The sequence below is a fragment of the Schistocerca piceifrons genome, chromosome 1 (assembly GCF_021461385.2).
Source record: "Schistocerca piceifrons isolate TAMUIC-IGC-003096 chromosome 1, iqSchPice1.1, whole genome shotgun sequence".
NCBI classification, from domain to species: Eukaryota; Metazoa; Arthropoda; class Insecta; order Orthoptera; family Acrididae; genus Schistocerca; species Schistocerca piceifrons.
In genome coordinates, this window is record NC_060138.1 from 957,246,115 (window position 1) to 957,272,451 (window position 26,337).

Sequence of the window (26,337 nt, forward strand, 5' to 3'; positions counted from 1 at the left end):
ATAAGAACTTACGTTGCCAGAGGGCATTTATCATTGTAATACAAGCCCAGAACATGAAGCTATGGAGTGAAGCGTCGTGCCATTTGATACACAACCCCATTACCTCTGGTTCTCATAGTTGCTAATTTGAACAGTAGGCGTTACATTTAAGCCCTGTTAAGTCCACTTACAACACGCTATCTTGGAGGTCTCCGAGACATTGTCATTCAACAAGATAATGCATGATGGCACGGTGCCCCTGCTTTCTTCACCTAAGTGTTTGCAGAGGGGATTCGACTACTGACTTGTCCATCACGTTCTTTTGATCTCTGACACATTGAAAATATCGTGTCATGCGTTCAGCACAAACAGTGGGTCTTCCCCCCTACTTTTTATTTCTTTTGTGTTACGCATACTTTTCACGTACTTATTAGTCGATTACAATGTTATTGCATCTCCGAGTGAAGGCACTTCTGTCTACATATCGTGAGTCGGCGCATAATGGCGGTTAGGAGGGAAGGAAGGAAGGACCGTACAACTACAGTTATGCAATGAAAACTGCACTAACCGTGGTGGTTAGAGTCATGAAGGTGATGAAACCTGTCAGAAGGGGCAGACATCAAGTTATTCATCTGCTGTATCTCTTTAGCCGGAATGAGTTTCCATATCACTGTCGTCGTCATCATGGGCTTTATCTTCACTTACCAGAACAACTTTGATTACTATATTGCGTGTTGCTTCTTCGATTGGCCCATCTTTGCGCCAACTTTAATTTTTAATTACTTTTAAATGATCGTTGTTTATCTATTTTAGGTAGTTAATAGAAGGAAATTTTTTGCAGTATTTTTGTTTCGTTGTATTCCAGATCAGTTCTATATGGTTAATTTCACTGCTGTATGGTGGGAGCTCGGAACAGTACATCCCTTAATCTTCGAAGCGGCATCTGCTTCAAAAACAGGATTTTGCTTACAATAGCATGCGGTTTATAAAAGCTCATTTCTTCATTTCTTGTTAAGCTCGATTCAAAATTAATTTGTTCTGAATAAGCCATCCAGTTATTCTCTTTCTGCGAATTGAAGCGGAGAGGACTTATTTGTCTGAATAGTATGATACAGTGCATTATCAAGAACAGCAGTACTACAGCTGGTACGATGGCTGTCCAGAAAGTAAGTTACGATCTGTCGCGAAATGGAAACGACCATGAAAATCCGAGCTTTGCAAAGATGTGTTGGGCAGTGTCTCTAGTATGACTCTAGGTAGAATTATGTCGCTCTTTTCATTCCTGAGCTCTTAGTGAGCGCGTAAAGATGTTATAGAAAATAGTGTCTCCCTCTAAGTACGAGGGCCTGCTGAGAATTTTCCCCTGAAGTTATGCAACCAACATTACATAACTGTCGTGCGGTTTCTTCTTCAAGGCAATTCTCAGCCTCATTCTGCAGGGGCAATGAAGATGCTCCTGCATCGTTTCAATTGGAAATGTTTGGTTACCCGCAATACAGCCCGTAATCGTCTCCCACTGAGTTTCATCTCTGCTCAAACGAATCGCTGGCTATGAAGACAACATTTTGGCACAGACAACGAGCTTTAGGCCAGCCTAGAGAATTGGCGGAAAGTACTGGCGGCTGCCTTCTATGATGAGGGTATTGGAAAGTTGGTACAAAGCTACTACGAATGTCTGAGTCAGAACGGCACTACGTAGAGAAGTAGCTGAAAGGTGTAGCTAACTGTTACAAATGAAACATTTCTGAATTTCACTGTGATTTTCATTTCGCGATCAATCGTAACTTACTTTCTGGACAGCCCTCGTATGTTAGGAATCAGTTTCCACTCAAACCGTTTGTGATAATTATAACCGGAAAGATTGTTTTCTGTAGCCTGATTTTTGTCTCTTTTGTTGCTGGGAAATTACATAAATTTAAAATTAAACTCTTTCTCAACTGAATTTCCAGTGTCCCTGTGGTATTGATGTGTAACATTGCCCTACACTACTGACCGTATTGCCTGCAGACCCGCTGCACCACTTCATAGTATACTCGTAATTGAACTGAAAGCATTGACAATGTAATGCGCTTGCCTTAGTCACGACTGTACTTGTTCACTGTAACCTCACCGCGTGTTTCCTACAACGGCCACGCGAAGCCAGGTGCAGTAATATCGTGGTTAGCTAGTAGAACGCGTTCCAGAAGCCAGCATGTTGTCCTAGTTACCCCGAAGTCGGCTGTATAAGTGATGCTTTAGCGAGATGTTTGCGTGCTCGCAGGCGCCGCCGGCGGTGACGTGGAACATCGCGCCCAGCATGGGCCGCCCCTACAAGTGCAGGGAAGCGGAGCTCACAGACATCCCGCGCCGCTGCCTCAGGGTCGTCGAGAAGGTCGGCTCCTGCCACGCCGGAGAGGTAAGTCGCCCTCCCTAACGCTGTCACAAGCATCTAGTGAGAATTTATTCCTCAAATGGCTGGCGTACACAATGTAGAACACTAAAAAAAAAAGGAGAAAGTTCTCTTAAATATTGCACCTGTCTTATTCATGTGGCGTCTCCATCATAGCACATTTTCACTTACCTCGCGTTCTCCTAATTAACTAACTGCACGTGGTGGTCATTTAGGGAAGCAGATGATGACGGAGTCGACTGAGAACAATGATTCTATGTTTTATTGCGGCTAATCAAGAATTACGAACATTTTTAACTACACACAGCTGATCCACATTCTACATGGCACCATATGTTAACGATTGCATTCACAATGAAACTTATACAATAATCGACCGCGGCGCATATAATCATTTTAAGAACTCATTAACAAAGCGGCTTAACAGTGCCGGCTAAAGCAGTGCATCGACGTAACTCCCAGACCGCTCCGCTGAAACTAGAACACTCGTGCTCCTGTTAAGCGACAACATTTACTCACCACTGAAAAGTATTGCCTGCGATTACAGATTATTTTCCAACACCTGACCTTGTCTAAGCCATAGGTAGCTATAACGCACCACACATGGCGTGGCGCAGTGGTAACTATGGAATTTAAATTAACAACTGATTTCAAATATCTTGCCGTTTGATGGTACCGTACCCTCGCATACGCCCGATGGCTCGAACTAAGGAGGCACAGGAAAAGTATTTTGCCACGTAAGTGATTTGGCATTGGGGTAGGGGGTATCTCTAAGAAGTAATTTGTGTGAGGGCTTTTGGTAGCATTCTAATGTCGCGAAGGCTCGTAGGATTTCGTAGGAAGGAAATGAAGCTAAGGCTCTAATTGCGAAAGAACGAGGAAGGAAATCAGCGGAATCCTTTTCAAAGTAATATCCGGCATCTGCCCTTAGAGATTTCGGGCAACCACGGAAAATTTAAACCTGTAATTGAGTGGAATAGTTTCCCGTGACACCTGTACATTGTCCTGTGGCATCTTGTACAGTGCTGCTCTTGTACGTTGTGAAGTTTGAGCCTATTGGTATCCGAAGAAGAACTTGCGTTGAGTGTTCCACAAAGTTCAACGCAAGGTTTAGCTTGAGTACCACTACTCAGATGAAAGCACCATATCCAGTGAGTTCTTGTGACGTGCAAGAGAAGGATGACGCAATTATTCGTCAGGTTGCTCTCAATGCAGCAGTTGGCTCGTGAGCTGTGCTACCGCAAATAACTCGCGAACGCTTTGCAGGACACGACATTATGCGACGAGTCAAATCACCACCCATACATCTACATCTACATCTACATGATTACTGTGCAATTCACATTTAAGTGCTTGGCAGAGGGTTCATCGAACCACAATCATACTATCTCTCTACCATTCCACTCCAAAACAGCGCGCGGGAAAAACGAACACCTAAACCTTTCTGTTCGATCTCTGATTTCTCTTATTTTATTATGATGCTCATTCCTATCTATGTAGGTTGGGCTCAACAAAATATTTTCGCATTCGGAAGAGAAAGTTGGTGACTGAAATTTTGTAAATAGATCTCGCCGCGACGAAAACTTCTTTGCTTTAATGACTTCCTTCCCAACTCGCGTATCATATCTGCCACACACTCTCCCCTATTACGTGATGATACAAAACGAGCTGCCCTTTTTTACACCCTTTCGATGTCCTCCGTCAATCCCACCTGGTAAGAATCCCACACTGCGCAGCAATATTCCAACAGAGGACGAACGAGTGTAGTGTAAGCTGTCTCTTTAGTGGACTTGTTGCATCTTCTAAGTGTCCTGCCAATGAAACGCAACCTTTGGCTCTCGTTCCCCACAATATTATCTGTGTGGTCTTTCCAACTGAAGTTGTTCCTAATTTTAACACCCAGGTACTTAGTTGAATTGACAGCCTTGAGAATTGTACTATTTATCGAGTAATCGAGTTCCAACGGATTTCTTTTGGAACTCATGTGGATCACCTCACACTTTTCGTTATTTAGCGTCAACTGCCACCTGCCACACCATACAGCAATCTTTTCTAAATCGCTTTGCAACTGATACTGGTCTTCGGATGACCTTACTAGACGGTAAATTACAGCATCATCTGCGAACAACCTTAGAAAACTGCTCCGATTGTCACCCAGGTCATTTATATAGATCAGGAACAGCAGAGGTCCCAGGACGCTTCCCTGGGGAATACCTGACATCACTTCAGTTTTACTCGATGATTTGCCGTCTACTACTAGGAACTGCGACCTTCCTGACAGGAAATCACGAATCCAGTCGCATAACTGAGACGATACCCTATAGGCCCAAAGCTTGATTAGAAGTCGCTTGTGAGGAACGGTGTCAAAAGCTTTCCGGAAATCTAGAAATACGGAATCAACTTGAGATCCCCTGTCGATAGCGGCCATTACTTCGTACGAATAAAGAGCTAGCTGCGTTGCACAAGAACGATGTTTTCCGAAACCATGCTGATTGCGTATCAATAGATCGTTCCCTTCGAGGTGATTCATAATGTTTGAATACAGTATATGCTCCAAAATCCTACTGCAAACCGACGTCAATGATACAGGTCCGTAGTTCGATGGATTACTCCTACTACCCTTCTTAAACACTGGTGCAACCTGCGCAATTTTCCAATCGGTAGGTACAGATCTATCGGTGTGCGACCGGTTGTATATGATTGCTAAGTAGGAAACTATTGTATCAGCATAATCTGAAAGGAACCTAATCGGTATACAATCTGGACCTGAAGACTTGGCCGTATCAAGCGATTTGAGTTGCTTCGCAACCCCTAAGGTATCTACTTCTAAGAAACTCATGCTAGCAGCTGTTCGTGTTTCAAATTCTGGAATATTCCATTCGCCTTCCCTGGTGAAGGAATTTCGGAAAACTGCGTTCAATAACTCCGCTTTAGCGGCAGAGTCGTCGGTAACAGTACCATCGGCACTGCGCAGCGTAGGTATTGACTGCGTCTTGCCGTTTGTGTACTTTACATACGACCAGAATTTCTTCGGATTTTCTACGAAATTTCGAGACAATGTTTCGTTGTGGAACTTATTAAAGGCATCTCGCATTGAAGTCCGTGTTTCAGTCCGGAACCGCGCGACTGCTACGGTCGCAGGTTCGAATCCTGCCTCGGGCATGGATGTGTGTGATGTCCTTCGGTTAGTTAGGTTTAAGTAGTTCTAAGTTCTAGGGGACTGATAACCACAGATGTTAAGTCCCATTGTGCTCAGAGCCATTTGAACCATTTGAATTTGAAGTCCGTGCCAAATTTCGCGGGTCTGTAAATTTTAGCCAATCTTCGGGAGTTCGCGTTCTTCTGATCTTCGCATGCTTTTTCCGTTGCCTCTGCAACAGCGCTCGGACCCGCCTTGTGTACCGTGGGGGATCAGTTCCATCTCTTACCAATCTATGAGGTATGAATCTCTCAATTGCTGTTGCTACCATATCTTTGAATTTGAGCCACATCTCGTCTACATTTGCATAGTCAGTTCGAAAGGAATGGAGATTGTCTCTTAGAAAGGCTTCTAGTGACACTTTATCTTCTTTTTTAAATAAAATTATTTTGCGTTTGTTTCTGGTGGATTTGGAAGAAACGGTATTGAGCCTAGCTACAACGACCTTGTAATCACTAATCCCTGTATCAGTCATGATGCTGCCTATTAGCTCTGGATTGTTTGTGGCTGAGAGGTCAAGTGTGTTTTCGCAACCATTTACAATTCGTGTGGGTTCGTGGACAAACTGCTTGAAATAATTTTCGGAGAAAACATTTAGGACAACCTCGGAAGATGTTTTCTGCCTACCACCGGTTTTGAACAAGTATTTTTGCCAACATATCGAGGGAAGGTTGAAGTCCCCACCAACTATAACCGTACGAGTGGGGTATTTGTTTATTACGAGACTCAAATTTTCTCTGAACTGTTCTGCAACTATATCATCGGAGTCTGGGGGCCGGTAGAAGGAGCCAATTATTAACTTAGTTCGGCTGTTAAGTATAACCTCCACCCATACCAATTCGCACGGAGTATCTACTTCGACTTCACTTCAAGATGAACCACTACTGCCAAACACAAACACTCCACCACCAATTCTGACTAATCTATCTTTCCTGAACACCGTCTGAGACTTCGTAAAAATCTCTGCAGATCTTATTTCAGGCTTTAGCCAGCTTTCTGTACCTATAATTATTTCAGCTTCTGTGCTTTCTATTAGCGCTTGAAGCTCAGGGACTTTCGCAGCACAACTACAACAATTTACAACCACAGTTCCGACTGTTCCTTGATCCAAGCACGTCCTGTAATTGCCATGCACCCTTTGAGATTGCAGCCCACCCCGTACTTTCCCGAGGCATTCTAACCTAAAAAACCGCCCAGTCCACCCCACACAGCCTCCGCTACTCGTGTAGCCGTCAGCTGAGTGTAGTGAACTCCTGACCTATTCAGCGGAACCCGAAACCCCACCACCCTATGGCGCAAGTCAAGCAATCTGCAGCCAACACGGTCGCAAAACCGTCTGAGCCTCTGATTCAGACCCTCCACCCGGCTCTGCACAGAAGGTCCACAGAAAACAGAAAGAATCAACCCAAACAATAATGTCAGCTAACAACAGTTATGCTGCAGTGATATTTTCTTGTCCTGCGGAACATGGATACTGGACTCTGAAACGTGAATAAAGAACGCTAGCGGTATGACGACTTCTGATAATATCGTATATGCTTGTAGGAAATGACGAAAAGCGGTCGAGACCACGGGTTCCTCTCATCAATAGAGTTTTCGTCTCCCAATTATGGTACATATATGTGAGACTATTTTTCAAGGAAATAAATCTGACACCTGCTGCCGTCTTCAGCTGAAGTAATACACAGGCATTTGCGTTTAGATTACGTATGCCTACAATTATCTGTTTTCAGCTTCAGGACCCCTCTTGACAACCGTAAGCCCACCGTGAAAATGTATCTCAGAGATTGTGTTAACGCTTCATCCCAAAGAGGTGTTCCAAAGAGTTTCTCCGAGGAACAATTATAGTAACGTCCACCCATCTCCGCCGAAACAGCATAGTTTTTATTGAAACTGTAGCAGGACTTCGTTTCACAACATCTAAAAAACTAAAAACTGAACTCCGCCCGAACAGGCCATGAAGGCCCAACGTTACCGTCCGGCCGCCGTGTCATCCGCAGTCCACAGGCGTCACCGGGTGCGGATATGGAGGGACATGTGGTCAGCACACCGCTCTACCGGCCGCATGTTAGTTTCCGAGATCGGAGCCACTACTTCTCAATTAAGTAGGTCCTCATTTTGCCTCACAAGGGCTGAGTGCACCCCACTTGCCAACAGCACTCGGCAGACCGGATGGACACCCATCCAAGTACTAGCCCAGCCCGACAACGCTTAACTTCGATGATCTGACGGATGGTCTTAGTAATTCCTGAAACATTTTAAAAATGTGATAAATAAAAATGCATCAAACAATCTGGACAACATCACTGTCGGAAGTCCAGAATGATTGTGGATTCATCAGATATTAATTTCCTTCATTAATAAATCATTACAAATTTACTAGAGAAAATGTGAGTCAACCCCATAAAAGTGCGCACTGGTCGCCTTGGAGTGGTGTAGATGCGGAGGACCTGGTTCGAGGAGTCCACATGAATGTCAGCCGATTACATTATCACATAATCCATGACAATGAAGTAATGTCTATGTGCTAGTCGTCAGTATGGAATCAGGTCAGAATGAAAGGTACAACGTAGAGATGTGATACACTGGCAAACAGCTATCGTCTTCAGATTTACCCAGATCACTATCAATGACATCGCCTGATGTGTTATCACCGCAGACTGCCAGACTTGTCCATAGGGACCTTCTGTACTACTCACAGACATATATCATGGCATAAGAACATTGGTCCTAAAACGAACCTAAAAGATAGGGACTCGAGACGCCGTCGTTCAGTGACATTTACTTTCGAACTAGACAGAAATTGCTGCTGTGGATGAAGCCAAGTCAAACTTGCCAATTTCCAAGTGACTGCTGCGAAAGCAGCTACCAGCCCCAATATATCTGTCGATTCGGCTAGCGCACAAAAGGCCATTAAACACAGCAGAACAGGAAATTACAAATCTTTAATGGACCAAACAATACATGAACTGGACAGCAGAAGATTGGAGGTATGTGGCATCGGATACACTAACGGCACAGCGAGGAGTTTAGCTCGCAGTGCATGGATCCTATAGTTCCACGTCGGAGATAGTTTTGCGATGCTCTGCGTGTGTTTCGTTGCATGACGTTGCTCCATGCATTCAGGTTAAGGTGAGCAGGATCAGGAAACTTACTCGTGGGCTTCTGTGGTCACTGTCAGTTTGAATAATTGAATAAAATCGTTTTAGTTTTTAGGCTGTACCATTATAAATCATTGAAACAACTACATCACTAACGTTTCGGTCGTCTTTCTAGCGGTCCTCTTCAGACAGTTTAACTGTCAGGTTCTGGGGATGGTATTCCCTGTATACCGCTTTTTTCGTTAGTCGGGGTAATAGCGACGTCGCTTTCTGGAATAACATTGGACAGTTATAAATAATTGGTACTATGGAGGGCTGACAGCTTAGTAGGCAACTGCCTATGCTAAAGAAACGGTCATAGAAGAACCTCTTAGCATCAAAGTCTCGCTGCGGGAAGAAAAAATACTCATGGATACAAGCTGCCGATTCGCTCTTGCCTGATAATCACCTGACAGAGTAGCACTGGCAATATTGTACCGTACAGCCACGCTTCCCTAGGAAGTGTTTACTTCGATCTGCCAAATATCATCCTGACTGTGACAAAAACAAAAAATAAGTGACCATGAAGAGGATACTTGCAAAGACGGTCGAAACGTGGGTGGTGTAAAGGTTTTGGTATTTTATAATGACACGACCTAAAAACCTAAGCTAATTTATTCAGAATGAACTAGGACGATTATTTCAACATTCTCGAGGAAAAAATACTGCCTTTTCTTCTACATCTTCACGGTAAATGTCAACGACCATTGAAAGATTACCGTCAAACTTCCATGCCTAGGGACGCCAGATGAAAGTTGATGTCGTCAAGCCCTGAATGAAAATTGCGCAATGGATAACTGGGGAGGGGAGCTTGAGAGCGCTACCTAGAGGGCGTGCCCTTTTTGTACCATACTAGGCAAGGGGCTGGAGGGCTCACACGCTGATGTGTCGGTCCCTGCATTCTATTTCTTTTATTTTAAATGAATTCCTTTAACTTGACTTCTTTGTGATTTTTCAGGTGTGTTAAAGATTGATGACAATTGATTACCTATTTATTTTAAACATTATCACTCGACTTTACAGCGATCGGAACAATTGTTCGAGTTTACAGATATTCAATTTTACAACTTATAGCTCGGGTATATTATATAGTAATCTGCAAGCACATTTCTACGGGCAAGACGGAATTGCGTTGGCCAAATGTATACCACCAAAGTCTCCCAATATTTTACATGGGACATCCTCTATGTTAGGAGGATATCGGGCAAACTGGGGACCAGATACATTAACACAGGGGGTCAAATTTCCGGAATTAAACGAGAACATTCATTTCCTTACACAATCCAAAGCTGGAAATAAAACAATTAGTACAAATATTCAAATACCTCTCTTCCATGCGTGAACATCGAGACAGACGCACTGAGGGCACGTCTGCTCACTTACCCGTCTTCTGTAACACTCCCCGAATATGGCGGGCACCCAGAAGTCGTCCTGGGCCCCGGTGGAGCGGATGGTCGGACAATTTTGCCGTGACCAACCTCTCCATCCCAAATATTGTGGCTCTGGGACGTCTTTGACATTTACCTGCCTGTGCTGTCTCTCTGATCCCCTACCCAGATCTATATCCCAACTAGGATTTGGCCACGCTTTACGGAAAGGTGTGAGGAGGATTAGGAAAGTTCATATGCAGATTCACATTCAAGTACAAGAAATGCATAACACACGACGCATACAAATATGTATTATGAAGCCTGACACATTTATTTCCACCCGTCCACATGGGTTCTGTTGCACCCGCGGCCGGCCGCGTCGTGTAATAAAATCGGCGGCGGAGCCGGCTCTGTATTTCCCGGTGCGAGCGAGCAGCGAAACCTTCTGCTTATAGAGCAGAAACTACTGTACCGTTTCACCATGAGCAGAAGACTGCACACGCACTTTCCTGACTGGACCAGCACTCAAACACCTCCACAGGTCTTATAAATCACCCGATCTCATTGTCAGTCATAATGTCTGAGACAGTTTGGAACAGCTGGGGAAACTCAGCCGTCAAATTTCCTGCATTTTGCTAGCTCTGAGCATGCTAATCATCTGCGAGTGTCTTCAGCTGGATGCAGTCCACCAAAAGAAAATTGCACACTCTCTTTCTCCCCGAAGTGAAACTATTATCAAGGTTAGAGGCCGTGATCCCCTTCGGCTACCAGTCTATCGTCCGAAGTGCTTATTAACTGCATAATCCTTTATGTCAAGAAGTTTCTAACGCGACGCGATTGGTAAGTACGGAGTACTCGTCGCAGGTGTTCCTGTGCGAGACGGAGGGCCTGCAGGAGGTGGTGCCGGACTGCGGGCGCACAGTGGCGGTGAGGACGCTGCGCGCCGACGGCAGTGGTGGCGGCGGCGGCGCTCCCGGCGCCTCTAGCGGCGACGCGCTGCGCGAGCTGCGGCTGCTGGCGGCGCTCAGCGACGCGCACGTGGCGCGCGTGCTCGGCGTCTGCGTGTCGCCCGACCAGCCCGCCTGCTGGGCCGTCGTGCAGTACCCGGAGCTGGGCGATCTCGCGCTCTACCTCCAGTACCACGCCGCCACCAGACCGCCGCTCAGGTGAGGAAGCGCGTACTCCTCCACCAGGGTGCCCCTAAGTTCTCTATGAAGCAAGCGACGTTTTCATATATACTGGATCCTTATCAGGCCTCTACACCTATACTCTGTAAGCCACCTTATGGTGTATTGGATAGGGTACTTTGCAAACCACTGTCACTCCTCCCCTTCCCTATTCCAGTCGAGTATGATGTGAAGGAAGAACAGTTGTTGGTAATGTTTTAATGAAGACAATAAATTCCCGGCGTTAGTCCGCGAACATCATGAATACTTTATGAGTAGCACAGTCTAGATCGCTCGCAAAATCTCTCTATTTATTACAACGTTTGGCATCTGCCATCAACAGTTATCAATATACTTTGAACTTGCGAAACAAGGTTTAGTGTCAATATTAAAATCTGTAGGCGGACAGGCAACATGCTGAAGATGCAAAATAGATCCGCAACGTGTTTTATAATTTTAAAAAAATGGTAGTAGCTCCATCATAAGCTGCATTGGGAGGTATCTTATTTTATTTCTTGATGGTGACTAGCTTCGGACTCTCGTTTCCATTTCCAAACCATCAGTACCGTAATTGTGTCAATACAGGCAATACGTATATACAAAAACTACTCCTGCAGTGACGATCGGAGCGGCACTACGGCCAACTCACCAACAGTAAACAGACCGCACAGGACGGAGATTAGAGAACCGACCTCCACAAGCCGAAGTCAGAATGCTATAATAGAAACAGCATGAAAATCACTTAGCAAGATCCATCAGGGTCTCGATAAAGTATCTCTGTGCGACACTCTAGTCACGTCAGAAGTAATTTAAATCATTTTCAAATCAGAGATTCACAGCAAGGATTCCATCAATCAGAGATTCACATCATGAATTCCATCTTCAGTTGACCTCTAAATCCTCCAACTGATAGAATCCTAAGGAGCCGCAAAGTGAGTGACTTATCTTCAGACTGCCCCTGATGGACAGTGTCTTTCATTTTCCCACGCTTTATGTCTCAGGGCACTGAAATTCCTGTGCATTAGCAACTGCATCCAAAGAACTTTTGATGCTGAGTAATCATCCTTTGACAGTCTTCGTACTGTGGGGCAGGAAACGTTAGGCATGTTGAGTTCTCATCCTCTTCCTGGTACTTGTTAACTCCTTTAAACAGAGCGTAAAATCCCTAAGATCGGCTTCAGAAAAGGGGCATCAGTAATTTGTTCCCCCATCCTCACCGCTTCATCTTCCTCGAAATCGTCCTGAAACATCGTACTTGACCCATCAGCAATCACGTAATCAGTATTTCTCACATGTCTTACTTCGAAGTGAAACCCGTATATGCCGGTAGCCCATTTCACTATTCCCCCATCATGCCTATGACGTGCCAACACCAGCTTAAGACGCGCCTATCGGTTTAAAGTTAGAACAGCCTGTGCACCAAACGGAAGCGGAACTTACCCAATGCAAATAAAGAAGGCATAGCTTCCAACTCATAATCAGAATACCTTTTCTCCAGAGCAGATAATCAACGAGAGTTGAAGGAGGGAAGCTGCTACATCAGACAATCAGGCACCAATATGAAAACTGAACGACCTATCGAAATATGAAACAGCCAACAAGGGAGCACAGACTAGGGTGTCCTTTAGACTTTCAAAATCCGCTTGTTCCAAATCTCTACACTCAGCCTTCCGTACCTTTTTTTCCGTAATTCCTTCAAGGGAATGGCTATTGGTAAAACACTGGGATAAAATTTGTAAAAAGCTTACCATACCGATAAACTTTCCTACTTCCTTATAATTCATAAGAGGTGGATACTCTCTTAAAGCCTGAGTGCAAACTGGATCCACTCTGACCTCCTCTTGTGACGCAATATGCCCCAAAAACAATGTATATGGGAGTATAGATTTAAGTGTCAGGAAGTCGTTTCTGAAACTATTTGTATGGAGTGTAGCCATGTATGGAAGTGAAACATGGACGATAACCAGCTTGGACAGGAAGAGAATAGAAACTTTCGAAATGTGGTGCTACAGAAGAATGCTGAAGATAAGGTGGGTAGATCACGTAACTAATGAGGAGGTATTGAATAGGATTGGGGAGAAGTTTGTGGCACAACTTGACTAGAAGAAGGGATCGGTTGGTAGGACATGTTTTGAGGCATCAAGGGATCACAAATTTAGCATTGGAGGGCAGCGTGGAGGGTAAAAATCGTAGAGGGAGACCAAGAGATCAATACACTAAGCAGATTCTGAAGGATGTAGGTTGCAGTAGGTACTGGGAGATGAAGAAGCTTGCACAGGATAGAGTAGCATGGAGAGCTGCATCAAACCAGTCTCAGGACTGAAGATCACAACAACAACATGGGAAAACAATTTCGGTGTTATCGGTCTTCACGGTTAAAACAGACTTCCTCAGTCGAGCGAAGATATCCCTCATATACTGAACATGTTCATCCCTTTTACTACTAAAACTGACTAAATCATCTATGTAACTGTTTATAAACTTAAACTTAATGACTAAAAATGACAAATCTAGCAGCTAAGAAAAGCCAGCAATACTCGTAGCTACGCTGAAATCAACACGACTGAAATAAAAAAAATTATAACCCGCGGCAGAAGCCTTAATAGGATTAAACCCTCATGCGATGGAATTTGGTAGGAGATGCAATGGCGTAAAAATCTGATCCCCGGAAACCAACGGAGTTTGATGGTGAGCTACACGCGATTGAGGTGCAGTGTGGTACAAACCTAACCTCTAGAAAACCAATGAAAGCATATATGCAGAACAGGTAATGGTATCGAACGAAGGACTAAATTTCTCTTCATCTCTCGGTAATCTAGCACTGGTCTAGATTTACCTGATGGTTCCGGTACCAGAAAAAGGGCGCAGATTACGTTGATGTCTTTAAGCACCCATTAAATTGCCCTAGGTGCTCGGAGTTCGGCGGCGTTCTTCAGTTGTCAGTATTATAACTGAATATTTGTTGTTGAGTGAAGTAAAAAAAAAAATCTAGTAAGCTGTACCCTTCAGTCTTGTTTGACTTTGGAGATAGTTTGACAATATTCAAGTGGAAACCTGTTGTCCCGAGCATCGGGATGCGAAGTATTACAACATTTACTTGGTACTCTTCCCTGCATACATTGACCAGTATTCTTGTTGTAGTTCCTTACTTTCGTAATAAATCTTATTTATCTTAGATTCGAGACTTATATTAATATTCTAATTGCTTATGATGCACTGTTTTGCCTTAATAATCTGTTGAAATATCCCTAAGTGCAATGTTGTACTGTCTTTTTGTGAAGTCTTATTCATCTGAACAAGTTTTTCAGTGCCGTCACACACACACACACACACACACACACACACACACACACACACACACACAAGAAGTGGCAAAACGGCCAAATAAAAATAATTTTTTATTTTTATTCTGGGTCAACTCTGTGACTCTGTAACTAGCTGTCTGGACAATATTGCTGATGTAAGCCAATGTTTATTTACCTCAAATTAGAATTAGAGGTCATTATCAGCAGTTAGCAGGTTATAAAATTACAAGATTGCATCATATGAACCGTTTAAAATTTGTATAGATGCTCACATATGGTGTATCGCTACCTACAGGTCAGCATCAAGAAGTGTGATCATTCTGAACTACATGTAACACACAACTGGATACGTATACATCCCTGCATATTAAAATGTACCTATGAAAATGATTCACGTCATCTGAAACTTTGCAACAGGTCTACTAGAAAGACTACCTACACTACTCTTGTTCATCCTCTTCTGGAGTACTGCTGCGTAGTGTGAGATCCGCTTCGATAGTACTGACGGAGGACAACGAAAAAATTTAAAGGAGTGCAACTCGTTTGGTATTATCGCGAAATAGATGAGAAAGTGTCACGAATACGGTATCATGAATTGCGGTGGCAGTCCTTAAAACAATGACGTTTATCGTTGCAGGATCTTTTCACGAAATTTCAGTCACCAACTTTCTCCTTCCTTTTTGTGGCGCCCACCTACAGAGGAAGAAATGATCATCGTAATGAGCTAAGAGGAACAAGAACTCGCATTGAATGATTTACGTAATTGCTTTTTTTCCTGTTCGCTGTTCAAGAGTGAACGATAGAGAAATAGCTTGAAAGTGATTCGATAAACCTTCTGGCAGATACTTGAGTGTGGATCGCAAAGAAGTCATGTAGATGTAGAAGTGAAACTAAAACTCAGCAAATTAGATATCGAAGAAAACGTGTTAATGGCCTCTAGCTCTGTTACTCCCAGAATACGAATGTAACTGTCAAAACGACACATTGGGTTATGGGGAATACTTTCCACCATGACAACAATATTCACTTAATTTTATTTTTATCTCCTCGAAAGTCCAGCCAGGAGTGTTAGAAGAAAACGGATCTTTTGCAAAACCCTCACAAGCAGTTCAACTTCAATAAAATTTAAGCTCACGCGATCCAAAAGGGCCGGACAGAGTGGCCGAGCGGTTCTAGGCGCTGCAGTCTGGAACCGCGCAACCGCTACGGTCGCAGGTTCGAATCCTGCCTCGGGCATGAACATGTGTGTTGTCCTTAGGCTAGTTAGGTTTAAGTAATTGTAATATCTAGGGGACTGATGACCCCCGAAGTTAAGTCCCATAGTCCTCAGAGCCATTTGAACCATTTGATCCAAAAGGATTCCAGAGTGTTGCTGAAATTCGTGTAGGTGCACTTCCCCGATGGCTGGATGGCATGTTGAGCAGCCACGTGCATCTCTTCATAACTTGAAGCGAAAGATTTGAGACTCTCTCGGTGGTAAACTCCCATCGGTAGGCCACGAACCACATAAAGGGAACGGTTGGAGATGAATGCAACACTGCGTCACTTACGTGAACTGCAACTCGAGGAAACACCCTTTCCCACATCTGGCATAAACTCTTGCTGGTGTCCATCCGACGTACAACCTATTATTAACAAATGAGACCAATACAGACCCTCGGAATCTGGCGTAGGCGGGCTTGGCGTTGAGTTCACATCTCCGCATACGCGTGCCCCTCTAGGGATGCCGAAGAATCAGTCACGCTGTGACGGAGTAGCAATGTCTCTGGCGCTCTCGCAATTTTACAATAGGAGCCGGTACGCGGCTCATTGAGGTTTTGAGTTTCGGACACTGACTATTTCTTCCAACACGACAATGTGATGTACACGATTATATTCGATTAAATGTCATATCACTACCTTGTAGATGTTCATGCAAAGTTTTTGTAACATAGATGAAGTTAACGTTTAATAGGAACGTGTACGGAAATTTACTTCTGCCGCTACATTTGCCAAAGGCCTCCGCTCCCTTCACTCTGTCTGTGTTATCTCTTTTGTTAAATATTTGTGACGTCATTGACAAGAGCTGTTTCAGCAAGAATGCTAGAAAATACTTACCCAACAACAATTTTTAAAGCAGTTGGATAATTTTTCACAATATTCGCCAAAATGTCTGTATTCACTAGTACAAGTTTTATTTATTATTCAATTATTCGATGGGGCTACGCTTTATAGCATATAATAGCGGTAAAACTTAGGAGGCCCAAGGGTTACAAGTGACAGCTTAGTAAGTGTTCTTACCAGTTACCAGAACACGGTGACTTTACAAACATTGTTCAAATGCTTTCATCATTATGCTCTTGTGCTGAAGATTCTACCAAATTAATGAGCACTACTATAAGCATACCTTGGTCGTGTGAGAGATGGAACGCTGCAAATAGTTGCTTCAGAGGCAGGTGAGTAAGGACATACAGATCAGTATTATGCGTTGGGTAAACTATCATTTATTTGACTGGGAAATATATCTGAGTGTTTACTGTAGGCTCAATGTAAGACATCTTTGCCAAATACAGAAAGTAATTCTCACATTCAGGAAACTTATCAAGTTTGTCAATAAACCGTTAAAATAGAATATTCATGACGGAATATTTGATAATTAATCTGTTACTGTTACTGCCAATATAATTAAAGCTGACTGCAGCTCAGAAAAGATAGCAATCACTGTGACGGACGCGTCGAATATCTGAAAGTGTAAAATAATACTAGTTTTAACTGCTGATGGTGTTAACCAACTGGCGTTGGTAACATATGAATAAGATGGGTGGTACCTACTACGTATTATCCAGATGGATATGTAAATTATGGAACTGAATATTTTTAATAGTTTTGGCTACAGTTGTGAACGATATAGTACATTTCTGTAAATGAGGTACACTGTCTTATCTATCTCGAAATACTGTCATTGCTGTGTATAACTATGCTTACATAGAGCCACGCGAATTACATAACCAATGTTCCTTTCACTCCATGTCCCGTCTTAAATATTGTTTATAACAGACATCTTTTCCAAATTCAATAAGTGTTTGGTGTCACTTAAATATCTTTTGACACTGTGGTAACATGTATTTCTCATCTTTATCAGCTTAAAATGTTTGTTATAGAAACTGTGATGATAGTGATGTGTCTTCCAGCTATGGGTGCCTCATGTACATGGCGACGCAGGTAGCCGCGGGGATGAAGTACCTCGAGTCGAGAAACCTCGTTCACAAGGACCTGGCGGCCAGGTAAACATTCCTGAAAGTCTTGTGTGTAGATGTAGGTTATTTACAAATATGGCTAAAAGTAATTTTCTTCTAGGTATCACAGTGTAATGTCTTTTTCCTTCTTTGTCGTCTTCATTCTAGTTTTTGCTATCCCGTATAATAACCTAACCGGCACATTTCTTAGCATATTGATAATAATTTTGGAATGCCATTATACTGTTACTGACATTTGCACAACAGAGTGTTAAAAGTTAATGCGATCGTCTTATGATTTAATAGCTTGAAACCATATTTGATATTTCCTGCTAGGGAATGTCACTGTTATTATAGCAAGTAGTTATAAATTCAAGGGTGATCTCAGTGTTATGCTGGAGGAGAAGTGATTAAAAACGAAGGTTTCTGGGACTTTTTTCAGAGTTTTGATTTATTAATTGTTTATAATTAATGGTTTCTCTTTCCACGCCATAGACAACTGTTTTCCCTTCGAGCTACAAACATACTCAGGACACAAATCTTTGAAATACAAACCCTAGGATATAGGAAGTCTTGATTCGTGAACTACAAAAATAGTTCGTTAGTGAGCAAGTAACTTGTAATGTGCTGAAGTATAACCTTACTACGTTTTTTCTTCGGTCTCGATTTAATATATTTTATAATGCGATGATACACATCGATCTGTCAAACAAATTATATTTCCTTGGCTACTATCTTCCTTCCCCTGGCTCGAGTATATGCACAGATGCGGATTGAGTAACTAACGAGTGGACGAACGGTTTTGTCGAGGGCATCGCCGGCATATGTGGTGGACGAGTCCGCTGACGCAAAACCGTAGGCAAATATCCCGGCCAGCCGCTTGTCATCCACTCTAATCTAGTCTGTGAAGCCTTTGTGTACACGCCATTTGTTTATTCTTAGTCCTCCCTTGCATGTTTACGTTTCTCGATTTTGATTACATCCTGGACGGATTTATCGCCCTTTACGATACCCTTCGCTGTATACTGTACTTCGTTTCTGGTCCACATTTTGTACGCAAACTGCTATTATCGACGGTACGGAACCGCCTTTTTCTGCTGCCAGTGTTCGCGACACTATCTGTTCGCGTGATGACGAACTTGGTTTCTATTTACACTGGTGCGCCAAACATTATGACCATTAGTTTAATAGGTATTGGTCCATCATTACAACGATTCTATATTTGTTCTATCTGCTCTAGATGAAGCTTACAAAAATGTTCAAATGCGTATGAATCCCTAAGGGACCAAACTGCCGAGGTCATCGGTAACTAGACTTACACATTACTTAAACCAACTTATGCTAAGAACAACACACATACCCACCTCCGGCGGGAGGGGCTCCGCAATCTGTGACATGGCGCCTCTAACCGCGCGGCCACTCCGCTCAGCAGATGAGGCATATTTGACGGCCAAGACATCAGCGTGAGTTAACTATCATGCTTCTCAAGCCACTGTCGCACGATTCTGGCTATGTAATGCAGACAACTACCCTGCTAGAAGACGTCATTGTCTTCGGGGAAGACATCAGTCATGAGGGGATACAGGTGTTCTGGAACAACGTTCACGTTGTCCACAGCTGTTATTGTGCCTTCAGTTATTACCACAGGTCTCATGGATGACCAGGTGGATGCCTGCCACAACATAATACTGTTCCTACCAGCCTGTGTTTAGCGTGATAGATGTTTCGATCAACCGTTAGCCTGGATGAAGGCATACCAGGATTTAATCACCGATCTTTTGTAACAGGAAACGTGCGGCGATCACGCAAATATTCCAACTTGCGGATCCAGCCCTCACAAACTCCTTCATTTAGCCGCGCGAATTCACATCGAAAGGCCTTGATACGACAAATTCGCGCCAGACACTTTGTTGTTTTTGCCCTGACCAGTATTCAGCCAGAAACAAATTTTTAAACTCGTCGAAAGTCAGGTTCGTGATGTTGAGATTTAAGCCCCAATGCTTGGCATCGCCAGCCAACATGTCCACAACGCCATTAATATTTCTCTCATTACTCCATTATCTGGGTAAAACTCTTTCACAATTTTTAATGAAATCGGTCGCGTGTATACTGGGGTCGTACCGCTCCTTTTTCGTCAACAATTCCGAATTATGTGCACAGATTGGCACATAGCTGTGTTTTTCGTCAAGTTTCTTTTCTAATTCCGACACTCTCGTAATGACTTTCAAGTGGTTGTCGCAAGCGATTCCACTTCCCTCTTTTTCTCTTTGCAGGTATTAGCCTCATTCCTCACTTTAGTATCTACCTCGGATACTAAAGCCTTTAAAGTTTCCACCTTCTGTTGATCCTCTTTTTTCAATAATTGAATTTCTTCTGTCACCTTATTCTCGATGATCGGAGCAACTGCTTTTCCTACACTTTTCTCGATTCTGCTAATTTCGGAGTTAAAACGAGTATTTATGCTCACAATGTCCGCCTGAAGTCCTATCATTTCCTGTTTAAGACTGCCGATTTTGGTATTAATCACAACAATATCTTCTTTGATTTTATCAACTTTTTTGTTAACAACTCCAACATTGTTGTTAACAGGATTAATAGCTTTGCTCTGATTGTCTAGCCTCCTGTCAATTTTTTCAGACTGAGCTTCTTGCTTGGCAGACTGAGCTTTAATTTCTGCCGATTGAGTATCTATCTTCCTAGACTGAGCCTTGATTTCGTTAATCAAAACATTCAATAAATCAGTTAAAATCCCGGAAACTACCGGTTTTACTTCCTTAGCGGGTTCCTCTTTATTGTCTCCCCGTATTCGTCAACAAGGGGTTCAGATTTGATTTTCACTTCCGATTCCGAAACATTTTCTTAAGTTTGGAATTCCATTTCTGCTCGCGTCTGTCATGCTAGCCGCCTGCCCCTAAACAATGGGTTCCGCGGTGCGCGTTACCTAATGTTGGACTGATTGTTCCGTACCCAAATCTACCGAATTTTGGTAATTGTGGCCTTTATTCATTTTACTAATTTTCAATATAAATGCCAAATCTCAAATATAATTAGGATTCCTCCCACTGCTTATTCTCGCTGATGTAACCACCTGTTCGTAACCAGTACTTTGTTACGAGATCCAGAACAACCTCAAATCCGAAGATTGTCCTGTCACCAGTTCGCCACGTGTAACCTCCCACTCACTTATCGACCTTAATGACAGTGAAAAATCAAACCGCTTGTACCTAATGGAAATTTAAGAAAATCAATCGTCACCGAAGTTATTCCGTCGGTAAAGAGGGAGGAAAGGGTTACATCTAAACGAAAGGAAAATGCCAATGGAACTGGTGAAATTAATTTTGAAAAAGGGCAAAGTTAATGAAGAAAGTAAATGTGCGGTCGTTACGTTAACAATTAACTGGCGTTAATATTTGAGATTTGGGGAAAATTATGGTCGCCATTCCTATGGACAACTACTATAATAACTGAAAATGCACATATAATTTGCACTAAAAGCGTGGCAACTGAAGATTGACACGTGTTGTGTGAAAACTGAATGTTAGACCGAAGTAGTAAATTTCGCTACATTCTGACTTAATTTAGCAAAAGACTTAATAAAACCGGAAAATTGAAAGTTAATTTAGTGACTGAAATTAATAGTGAGCTTTGTTTCTGAAGCACATCGAAATTCAGTAAAATACGGTTAGTCTTGGGCTACGTCAACGATCATTTCAAAAGATACTTGAACCTACGCAATTTAGAAATAAGAGATTTAACTTTGAACTTGAATTAAATGATTCTGAACAATTAACAATACTAAAATTTAGTACGTACCAACCTGAGCTGCAGTCACAGGTAAGCTAAAATATGGTAAAAAAACTCGCACTCTTAATTTGTGCTTGTGTAATCTAAATATTGTAGCCAGCTGTGAATACTTTAACTGAACTTTGAAATTAAAGCAGTAAAATGGAATGATATTACTTTAATGCTGGCGTATGAATTTCAACGACCCTCGGGTTCATTCCGGAAAAGGAAGGGACCCTGCTTGGTAATGCAATTGGGACAATGAGCAACAAAGGTTCATGCTAAGTTCCTGTAATTTTGTGATGCAACAATTTTAAAAGCTGAGGTCTGCCATACAGTTCTAAAACTTTACGTACTGTCAGTCTTCCTTGTTGGTTGATTGAAGGTTCGAAGTCTTCGATCGAGGAGGTGGCGACAGTAACTTATTGTCGGCCGTCGCTGTTGCAGAAGCTGGATTTTGACGCACCTTCTTCTCGACACGGTCACCAGGCTAAACGGGCTCTTGATGTGAGCCAGTTAATGCTTCCCGTCGGCGACACCGTGTCAGAAACTATCATATCAAGTCGAGCGCAATTACATGCTGCCAAACCCCGGAAGCGCGGCAACTCGCGGGAGCGTCACTCAACACACCTGCTCCACCGCCCTACTCGAGCCAGACTCCCGCTCTGCCCGCGCTCCACGCGGCAGAGCCAACACTACCAAAGATCCTCAACAATATGGTTCTCCACACGACCTATTGATGTAATCGTTCGATAGCATAGTTTTCCCTAGGCAGGACCCACCTTAAAAATACAAATAGTATTTACAAAACAAACCAATTATACATCGAAGAAACAGTTACAATATGTAAGGACACAGAAATGTCATATCTTCAGGTAACAAAATAAGGAAAAAAATTTATAGTACAACAGATGGAAATAGGAGGATATGCATTACCGGCGTTACAAGCACACCGCTCGGCTGAGATGCTCGATTTTGGTGAAATGTGTAACAGAGTAAGGATGCAAGTCAGGGTTAACAAATAGTAAAGTAATACCCGTATTATTAAGAGCAAACACAATTCATTTTTCTTAAGAAACTGGGCACTTGCCAGGCATCTAGATATTCCACTGCAACTACTATCTTAAAAACATGTATTACTCCTAAATCATTGTAAAAAGTGATTATGATACTAGAAACCAGTTCTAGATAGAGGACACTACAACCAAGTGTGTAATATCCTGTTCATTTCGTAAAAGAGCTCCCATTATCGTTGTTGTTTCTGAAGAAACTTCAGTTAGTATTTTCCTCCATTGACGACTTCTCCTGTTTCGAAATTTTCATTCGTGCCGCTATTCTGTGTATAACATTCAGTTCGGATGCTAGTGGTGTTGAACACCTTCCCTCTGTCACAGCCTATTATAGAATAAAGCGTCTGTTTCATGTTTCCATTTACATCTTTCCGACTAGAATTCTACGTGATGCTCCAAAACACGTCGAAAATTTCGCTTGTCCTCACAGTTTTGCACATCTTACTTCACGTTATATAACGCCTCTACCTTGCATCGCCATCCAGTCACTCTTAAGCTTCCTGCTGTAAGGACTTTCTTGTTCCACTGAGTACCACTGGCATCATTTAGATCATAAGTAACTTGCATGGGGTACATTGACAGTGTTTTAATGAGCTAAATAAAAACATACATTACCGCTGTTGAACGTAACAGTCGTGTCTCGGTTTATCAGTCGAATCAAGGCGTCGTTCTGCGGCAACGTTTCGATAAGTTCGCTATTCATAATCTTCAGGCGAAGATGACGTGTAGGAAACTTGTCGAAACGTACTGCAGAACGACTTCTTGCTACGGCTGATAAACCGAGAGGACATCATCATCGAAATTCGGTGAGAAAGCCTGCACTTCCAAAGAGCCATCATTCTATTCTCATAAATGTTACATTCAAGAAATACAAAGATATTTTAATTGGAGTCACACTGACCTCACTGGTATTGTGTGCAAAAAACTACGAACAAATTTTAATGTGTTGCAAACATAAAACTGAATAAAACATCATTTGATTGAGGGAGAAAGTAATAAATTTTAAAAATAATAGGTTTGGAAGTAAGGGATGTATAATTTTCCATTATGCTTATGGATGATATTGACACCAGTGGTGCTAGGAAGGGTAGAACAACAGCCGAGGCAAGAGACTCCAAAAAGAGTACAAAAATAAGAAGGAACGGAACATCATTGGACAAAATTTACTCGGGGGGAGAAAGACCACATATTTTGAAAATATTAGTTTGGATATGATGGAAGACATTTATTTTCACTATTCTTACGAGGTCATATTAACCCCTGTGATATTAGGATGATTAAACTTCGTCTTTGTGTGACTGATTTACTGTAAATACGCTTGTTGGCACATGTCTCGCTTTATGCCGAGTGAGGAATGATTAGTTACGTTTTATCTCTTTGGATGTGGCCGTAGGAACTGCCTGCTGGGCCCCGGCTACGCTGTGAAGGTGGCGGACCTGGCGATGAGCAGCGACCTCTACAAGCGAGACTACTGCGACATCGGCGGCCGGCCAGCGGCGCCCATCCGCTGGCTGCCCTGGGAGAGCATCCTGCTGGTACGTCCGCGTTCACCCGCCTGCCTGCCGCTGCCGAACACATCTTCTGCTGTACTATCTGTGCGAGCAAGCGAGCATGCCGCAACACGGACTGAGTGGTCACAGGTCATAGAAGGATAGTCCCATTTCCAAACGTGCCATGTATGAGACCAGAATGTTACGTATGTCGCGAGTGTAGAGGCGAAGTCTGAGCTGTCTGTTAGATACTAGTGTGTGGTGGACGTAGCTGTACGTGTCCGCGGTTCGTGGTCTTGCGGTAGCGTTTTCGCTTCCTGCGCTCGGGGTTCAGCGTTTGATTCCCGGCGGGGTCAGGGATTTTCTCTGCCTCGAGATGACTGGGTGTTGCGTGTCTTTTATCATCATTTCATCCTCATTCACTCGCAAGTCGCCGTAGTGGCGTTAAAGAACTTATGGGGCGGCGGCCGAACCGCCCCGTGAGGGGTCTACCGGCCACCAATGCTATACGCTCATTATTATTATTATAACTGCACGTCACTGGGTAACGGACTCTGAACGCGATTGATAGTCGGCGGACGACGCATAGTTCGTGGTATGGCGGAGATTGTACACGAGTTCATTTTTCATTGTTAACAGAGGTTTGTAGTAGATTTTCAGTATTGCACAGACTAGGTTTCGAAACGCATAAACAGCTACACAGAAAGAACACAAGTGTTTGTTGGAAGAACATCACGTTGCATAGCAAAGCCATACAAAATTGTCCATGGTCTGCTGTGAGACAGATCAAGGCAAATTTGAATGAGGCACGTCAAGAACTCATTTTTCCCCAGAACTGTCCCGCATACGTTTCAGTAACCAACGTTAGACTAGTGACCTGTGACCACTCCGTGTCAAATAAATTGAAAGCAAGCTGCCTACAATTAGTAAATGAGATACGCACACGTGCGTGCATGCAAACAAGGCACTAAATAGTTTTTACCTTTATAGAATAAATGAAGGAAAAAATCACAACACTAAGAAGGAGATGTGCGATATAAACGAAAGTTGGTAGGCGTGTTTCTACGAGTACATCAGAAGGGTGAACTCCATTCAAATTTGGTGCAAGTCGCATGAGAGTCGCACTAGTAAGCGCCACTTCGGGGATGCAACTCAGATTTGCTTTAAACAAACGCTGTACCGGTCGAGGGCGTTAGATACCTTGGAGACTGGACGTTCTGATCTGAATTTAGCTACGAATCACTTTAAGGTGACAAAGACGCCATCATCAGCACCCCACTGACTTTGAACGAGGTCTTTTAATAGGACTACGAGGCGCTGGATTTTCTTTTGCGATACTGCAGAAAGACTTAGCAGGAATGTAGCTACTGTACATGATTGCTGGCAGCGCTGGTCACGAGAATGTACTGTCGCAAGAAGTCCGGACTCCAGACGGCCTCGTGGCCCCACCGTGATGGAGAGACCATCGTGTTCTGCATATGGGTCTGATGCATCGTACTGCATCTGCAGCAGCCATTTGGGCGGTAGTTGGCACCATAGTGGTACAAAGAGTTGTTGTAAATCGGTTACTTCAAGGACAGATCCGCGCAAGATGCCCTGTAGAAATCTGGTTTTCCCTCGCTGCCAGTGAAGGCCGTGTGTTGGGCAGAAGGACGCCAATTGAGGGCCTGCAACCAACTGTCAGTGTGCAAGACACACAGTACTTGCACCTCGAGTTGTAGTCTGGGGTGCCATTTCGTAGGACAAAAGGAGCACTTTCACGGTATTCTATGCATTCTGGCTGTAAATTTGTACGTCAGTCTGGTGATTCGACCTGTGGTGCTGCCATTCATCAACAGAATTCCAGGCGGTGTTTTCAAGAGGATAATACTCGACCACTTACTGTTGTTGTAACCCAACATGATCTAGAGAGTGTCGAAATGTTGCCTTGGACTGCTCGGTCCCAGATCTATCTCCTAACGAGCACATACGAGACATCATCGGACGACAACTCCACCGTCATCCACAAAAAGCATTAACCATCCCTGTGCTGACCGATGAAGTGCTACGGGCGTGGAACTCCATCCCACAAAACTGATATCCGGCACCTGTATAATAACACAATGCATGCAAGTTTGCATGCTTGCGTTCAGCACTGTGGCTCCTGCATCGATTATTATAGTACCGGATTTTCACATTAACAATCGCATATCTCGCGCTTGTATTAACGTGTGATATCAGAAAGTTAATCA

General features: G+C 43.3%; 1 protein-coding gene across 1 annotated transcript in view; it reads left to right on the top strand.

Annotated features, from left to right (window-relative positions):
• The window catches only part of LOC124776806 (discoidin domain-containing receptor tyrosine kinase B-like), a 458,663-nt gene that overhangs the window by 415,853 nt on the left and 16,473 nt on the right, over positions 1-26,337 (top strand). The window contains exons 12-15 of the mRNA XM_047251959.1: positions 2,240-2,374; positions 10,942-11,243; positions 17,719-17,811; positions 24,010-24,151. Of these exons, the coding sequence (XP_047107915.1) occupies positions 2,240-2,374; positions 10,942-11,243; positions 17,719-17,811; positions 24,010-24,151 (672 nt within the window). The remainder of the gene's footprint in view (positions 1-2,239; positions 2,375-10,941; positions 11,244-17,718; positions 17,812-24,009; positions 24,152-26,337) is intronic.